This window comes from Haplochromis burtoni, unplaced genomic scaffold (genome assembly GCF_018398535.1).
Source record: "Haplochromis burtoni strain Fernald_Lab_line unplaced genomic scaffold, NCSU_Asbu1 Contig_1255, whole genome shotgun sequence".
Classification (NCBI taxonomy): domain Eukaryota; kingdom Metazoa; phylum Chordata; class Actinopteri; order Cichliformes; family Cichlidae; genus Haplochromis; species Haplochromis burtoni.
The window spans coordinates 47,117-53,819 of record NW_024583616.1 but is presented as its reverse complement, the minus strand read 5'-3'; the positions used below and the strand labels follow the sequence as shown (position 1 = coordinate 53,819).

Below are 6,703 nucleotides of genomic sequence, written 5' to 3'. Positions count from 1 at the left end.
ATTTTTGGCTAAGAGAAAAGTCAAATTTATATCTCCATTCTAACTCTGTATCTATGTATCTCTAGCTCCTCTTCTCCACAGGTTTTTGTTAAAAGCTGAGAATCAGACTGTTCCGCTGTGCTTTGATGTCAGTGGTGCTCTCAGCCTTAAACTTCTTCATCATCCCAGCAGGGGTCAGTAGTCTTCAGTTTTGCTGAGCTAATGAACTCTTGTTTTTGTATTTCCTGTGAAATAAAATTTCATTATTGGTTCTACCTCATCTCCATTGTTATAACAATCCTCCAACTTGTGGTGTGGTTTTGAGTTGCACTTCTCTTTTGTGCTAGAGCTGTTTGTGAATGGTGAGCTTGATTCAGTTGCAAATGGGGGTTTCAAGAGAATTTTCATGCACTTCAAAACTAACCAGCATTTCGAGATTGACACCAAAGGGGTCACTGTACGAGATAGACAGACAGAAACACATCACACTGGACAGGATCTGGTCACTGCTGGAAGGTGATTTTACACTATAATGATCAAGGCTACTCAATACTACAATACTCTCAGCATTGTGTACAGATGTGTGCCCGTATTCACATGTGGTTAAATGAGACTTGAAACCTTAACGACATATATATTTATATATGTATATATATGTATATATATGTGTGTGTGTATATGTGTGTGTATGTATGTGTGTGTATGTATGTGTGTATATGTATGTGTGTATGTATATATGTATATGTATGTGTATATATATATGTATGTATGTATATATATGTATGTCAAATATTTATATATTTTTCCAGTGTAACAATGATTATGCGCAACAATGAAATAGACATTGCAGCAGGAGACATGCGCCTGGTTATTTTAGTTCATAAGAAGAGCAGCATTAAATTTCTTTGGCCAGTTTTAAGACAGCATCCTTCAGCCAACAACACTGATGGACTTTTAGGTGAGTGAAAAGTTCTTTTTTTTTTTCAAATGTTGTTTACCATTACTTGTGAAGTGTGTGCAGCATTTGCTTGCATCATATTATTATTACAAAAGTTTGCACCCAAAGGTGGTGCTTTTTGTAAAAAGAGCTTGTTGTGTGGATATTCAATGTTTGTTTGTTCTCACGTTCTTTTTCCAGCTCTAAAGTCAGCAGTTTATGAGGAGGTACAACAAGTTGCGACTACAAAACTAAAGATTAAAAACCAGGAAATCAATGTTACTAGGTACATATCGTTTTTTGTTGTTGTTTATGGTTTCACTTTTTCCAGTTAAAGTTGTGGAACAATGAAATCGGCCAATGGTCTCTGCAAGGCAGACTCAGCAGATGTGAGCCCGCAGTTCATCATGAGAGGAGAGGCAATGCTATAGTCATTGGCATTGCCGCTACAAAAGAAAGGGAGGGGAAAATTTCATTTATGTTTACATAATAAAATATGGTAAATATCATAAACAACAACAAAAAACGATATGTACCTAGTAACATTGATCTCCTGGTTTTTAATCTTTAGTTTTGTAGCCACAACTTGTTGTACCTCCTCATAAACTGCTGACTTTAGAGCTGGAAAAAGAACGTGAGAACAAACAAACATTGAATATCCACACAACAAGGTCTTTTTACAGAAAGCACCACCTTTGGGTGCAAACTTTTGTAATAATAATATGATGCAAGCAAATGCTGCACACACTTCACAAGTAATGGTATACAACATTTGAAAAAGAAATGAACTTTTCACTCACCTAAAAGTCCATCAGTGTTGTTGGCTGAAGGATGCTGTCTTAAAACTGGCCAAAGGAATTTAATGCTGTTCTTCTTATGAACTAAAATAACCAGGCGCATGTCTCCTGCTGCAATATCTATTTCATTGTTGCGCATAATCATTGCGACACTGGAAAGATATATAAATATTTGACTTATATTGATAAATATATATATATTATATATATTATATATAAAATATAATATATATATAATTAATATATATGTATTATGTATTATGATATTATATATTATATATATATGTATATTATAGTATATATAAGTATAATATAGATATATAATATATATATAACATATATAATTATATATTACATAGTATATATTATACAAATCCACTATTAGGAGTGCAATGATACACAAAATTCACAGTTCTCGTTCGATACTTTGTCACGGTTTAATTTTTCGATACAAAAAAAGTTTATGCCTTTTTTAATTTGTCATTATTAAAATAATAAATATATATTTTAACTCAAAAGTACAGTTTTTATATTTAATGTTGCTGAAACAACAAAGTAATAAAAAAATAAATCTATCTGATCGAGAAATCACTCATCTTTGGAAAAGAGAGTTTATTACAGAGAAATGGCTCTTTCCAAAATAAAAGCTATACTATACGCTTCTTCTGGGCTATATTCTCAGCAGCATATTAAACATATCAGGTCCCCATAAGGAGAATCATGTGCTAACGGCTGTCTAAATGACTCGGGTAAAGTTTGTAGCATGCGTGCTTGTTGTTTTTGTCTGCTTCCACTTGTCTTTGCACTAGGATGATGTAAATGTGCAGTCATATTCGTTGTGTTCCCACTAGTGCTGTCAGCGTTAATCTGAAATGACGTTAACGCCACAACACGGCAAATCTCCGTTAACGAGCTACCGCGGATCGCCCCGTGCGTGGGGCTGGACGGCCAACACGTTAACGAGCTAACTGCGCTAACACACTAGTTCCCACCCATGTAATTGAGCATTGCGTGGCACATCCAACATACTGTTTTACTTTTGTCCATGACGCGCTTACCTTCAGGGTCATACGTCACATGAAAACCAAAATAGTTCCAAACGCCAGATCTGAATGAGGGTGGTTCAATTTGCCATGTTGCAAGGAGAGCTTAACTTCTGTCTCGCTAGCTTGCCCTGCGCTCAGTGAATCTGCATTCGACTACTCCGCCTAGGCTGCACTGTCGAGCGCAGATCCACTGAGCGCTCAACACAGACAGCATCGTCAGAAGGAAAGTTGATAAAATAAATTAAAAATTTTGTATTGTTCGATACATATGCGTACCGAACCGAAAGCACTGTATCGAACGGTTCAATATCGATACGAATATCGTTGCACCCCTAATATATATATATATAATATATATAATATATATATATATATATATATATATATTATATATATATAATATCTACACATAATAATCATACACATACACACACACACACACACACACACACAGTGGGGCAAAAAAGTATTTAGTCAGCCACCGATTGTGCAAGTTCCCCCACTTAAAATGATGACAGAGGTCAGTAATTTGCACCAGAGGTACACTTCAACTGTGAGAGACAGAATGTGAAAAAAAAATCCATGAATCCACATGGTAGGATTTGTAAAGAATTTATTCGTAAATCAGGGTGGAAAATAAGTATTTGGTCACCTCAAACAAGGAAAATCTCTGGCTCTCACAGACCTGTAACGTCTTCTGTAAGAAGCTTTTCTGTCCCCCACTCGTTACCTGTATGAATGGCACCTGTTTGAACTCATCATCTGTATAAAAGACACCTGTCCACAGCCTCAAACAGTCAGACTCCAAACTCCGCCATGGCCAAGACCAAAGAGCTTTCGAAGGACACCAGGAAAAGTATTGTAGACCTGCACCAGACTGGGAAGAGTGAATCTACAATAGGCAAGCAGCTTGGTGTGAAAAAATCAACTGTGGGAGCAATCATCAGAAAATGGAAGACATACAAGACCACTGATAATCTCCCTCGATCTGGGGCTCCACGCAAGATCTCATCCCGTGGGGTCAAAATGATCATGAGAACAGTGAGCAAAGATCCCAGAACCACACGGGGGGACCTGGTGAATGACCTGCAGAGAGCTGGGACCAAAGTAACAAAGGTCACCATCAGTAACACACTACAACGGCAGGGAATCAAATCCCGCAGTGCCAGACGTGTTCCGCTGCTGAAGCCAGTGCATGTCCAGGCCCGTCTGAAGTTTGCCAGAGAGCACATGGATGATACAGCAGAGGATTGGGAGAATGTCATGTGGTCAGATGAAACCAAAGTAGAACTTTTTGGTAAACTCAACTCGTCGTGTTTGGAGGAAGAAGAATACTGAGTTGCATCCCAAGAACACCATACCTACTGTGAAGCATGGGGGTGGAAACATCATGCTATGGGGCTGTTTTTCTGCCAAGGGGACAGGACGACTGATCCGTGTTAAGGACAGAATGAATGGGGCCATGTATCGTGAGATTTTGAGCCAAAACCTCCTTCCATCAGTGAGAACTTTGAAGATGAAACGAGGCTGGGTCTTCCAACATGACAATGATCCAAAACACACCGCCCGGGCAACAAAGGAGTGGCTCCGTAAGAAGCATTTGAAAGTCCTGGAGTGGCCTAGCCAGTCTCCAGACCTCAACCCCATAGAAAATCTGTGGCGGGAGTTGAAAGTCCGTGTTGCTCGGCGACAGCCCCAAAACATCACTGCTCTCGAGAAGATCTGCATGGAGGAATGGGCCAAAATACCAGCTACTGTGTGTGCAAACCTGGTAAAGACCTATAGTAAACGTTTGACCTCTGTTATTGCCAACAAAGGTTATGTTACAAAGTATTGAGTTGTATTTTTGTTATTGACCAAATACTTATTTTCCACCCTGATTTACGAATAAATTCTTTACAAATCCTACCATGTGGATTCATGGATTTTTTTTTCACATTCTGTCTCTCACAGTTGAAGTGTACCTCTGGTGCAAATTACTGACCTCTGTCATCATTTTAAGTGGGGGAACTTGCACAATCGGTGGCTGACTAAATACTTTTTTGCCCCACTGTGTATGTCTGTATATGTGTATCTAGATAGATATATCATGCAAGTCTCATTTAACCACATGTGAATACGGACACACATCTGTACACAATGCTGAGAGTATTGTAGTATTGAGTAGCCTTGATCATTATACTGTAAAATCACCTTCCAGCAGTGACCAGATCTTGTCCAGTGTGATGTGTTTCTGTCTGTCCATCTCGTACAGTGACCCCTTTGGTGTCAATCTCGAAATGCTGGGTAGTTTTGAAGTGTATGAAAATTCTCTTGAAACCTCCGTTTGCAACTGAATCAAGCTCACCATTCACAAACAGCTCTAGCACAAAAGAGAAGTGCAACTCAAAACCATACCACAAGTTGGAGGATTGTTATAACAATGGAGATGAGGTAGAACCAATAATGAAATTTTATTTCACAGGAAATACAAAAACAAGAGTTCATTAGCTCAGCAAAACTGAAGACTACTGACCCCTGCTGGGATGATGAAGAAGTTTAAGGCTGAGAGCACCACTGACATCAAAGCACAGCGGAACAGTCTGATTCTCAGCTTTTAACAAAAACCTGTGGAGAAGAGGAGCTAGAGATACATAGATACAGAGTTAGAATGGAGATATAAATTTGACTTTTCTCTTAGCCAAAAATCAAGCACTTGCATACTCGTTTTCAGTTTCATTAACATACAACGTACAATCTTGAAGGTTTTTGAAAGAGGGATTTGTTATATATTTGTTACATATAAAATATAGAGCCTGACTTATGGAATATTTCATTCCTAAAAATTTGTTTGTTTTTTCCTAGCTGTTTTTCTCATGTATTATGTGATTGTTAAACAAAAGAAAAACCACAAAGAAATTGAAAATATTTTTTTACTCTAATATGTCAAAGAAAACAAATAAATGAATTAAATAAGAGTTTTGAGCCTGGCACATCAGATGTTATTGTAGGTTCAGATTTCTGTTAAAGTGGGTAATGCCTAATGCGGATGGGTAAATTTCAGAAAATTATTATTAAAATAATTATATATATATTTAACTCCAACTATATGTATTTAATACAGTACCATCAGTTGGTTGCAGAGGATTGCCATCAAGTGAATAATGATGTATGAACATATCAAGGAAAGTTTCTGTAAACAGATTTACACAATGCTAGTTACATACATTAATATTGCAAAGCCAAAAGAAAATAAGTTAAAGTTTATTGTATGGCTGTGGAATATATTTGTGTAATAAACATCAACATTTTCTGATGCATTACAGCAAAACACTCAACAGATATGTTAAGTTTTAACTGTTACCCAACCTATGATGTAAATGTAGATAATTCAATTATTAGAATGACTGAAGAGGCTTATCCAGTTCCTTATTAGTTGAACACTGGTTGGTGTTACATATATAGAAATAGAAAATAACAGCTGTGAACTACAGTACACTACAAAAAAGACATTTACCTCTTAAAGTAGGTCGTTTTTTGCGGGATTGAGATCCAGAGGGCGAGGCTGAATGTTAGAATTAAATACATTAGTTTCTTTAAAAAAACACCATTTTAAATTTAGAAAATCTTTAAAGAAACAACTCTAAAATATAGCATATAATACTCTTTTTTCCAGCAAAAAACTGAAGCAGAGACACATCCACACAATTTCATAAACCTGATTTCAATGGAAAACCAAATAGTATTATGAAAACGGGTGAGGTAGAAGAACAATTAATAAGCAATTTTTCAGTTATGTCATTTAAACTTATCCACCTTCACTACATCTGTTCCTGGCAGCTTCACTGTTACACCTCTTTACCTCTCATTTATACAAATGTATTCTGTTTACTGAATTTTCTCCAGAGCATACCTCCACTGCTCTGGGTTCTCTTCCTCCTCCCCCTATTGTCACTACATACTAC

At 37.0% G+C, this 6,703-nt stretch overlaps 1 protein-coding gene and 1 long non-coding RNA gene across 2 annotated transcripts; one reads left to right on the top strand and one right to left on the bottom strand.

Moving 5' to 3' along the window:
* The first annotated feature begins 12 nt into the window (after positions 1-12).
* Positions 13-1,202, top strand: LOC102291642. The gene is made up of 4 exons (XR_317875.3): positions 13-173; positions 327-495; positions 789-937; positions 1,118-1,202. It is a non-coding gene; the product is annotated as an uncharacterized LOC102291642 (long non-coding RNA).
* A 29-nt stretch (positions 1,203-1,231) lies between these two features.
* On the bottom strand, positions 1,232-6,418 carry LOC102296814 (the record flags this gene model as incomplete). The annotated part of the gene is given in 7 exon segments (XM_042216774.1): positions 1,232-1,362; positions 1,453-1,537; positions 1,717-1,865; positions 4,953-5,121; positions 5,275-5,382; positions 5,866-5,931; positions 6,256-6,418. Coding segments are annotated over 6 exon segments (678 nt in total). The 5' UTR covers positions 5,918-5,931; positions 6,256-6,418.
* Positions 6,419-6,703: the final 285 nt, after the last annotated feature.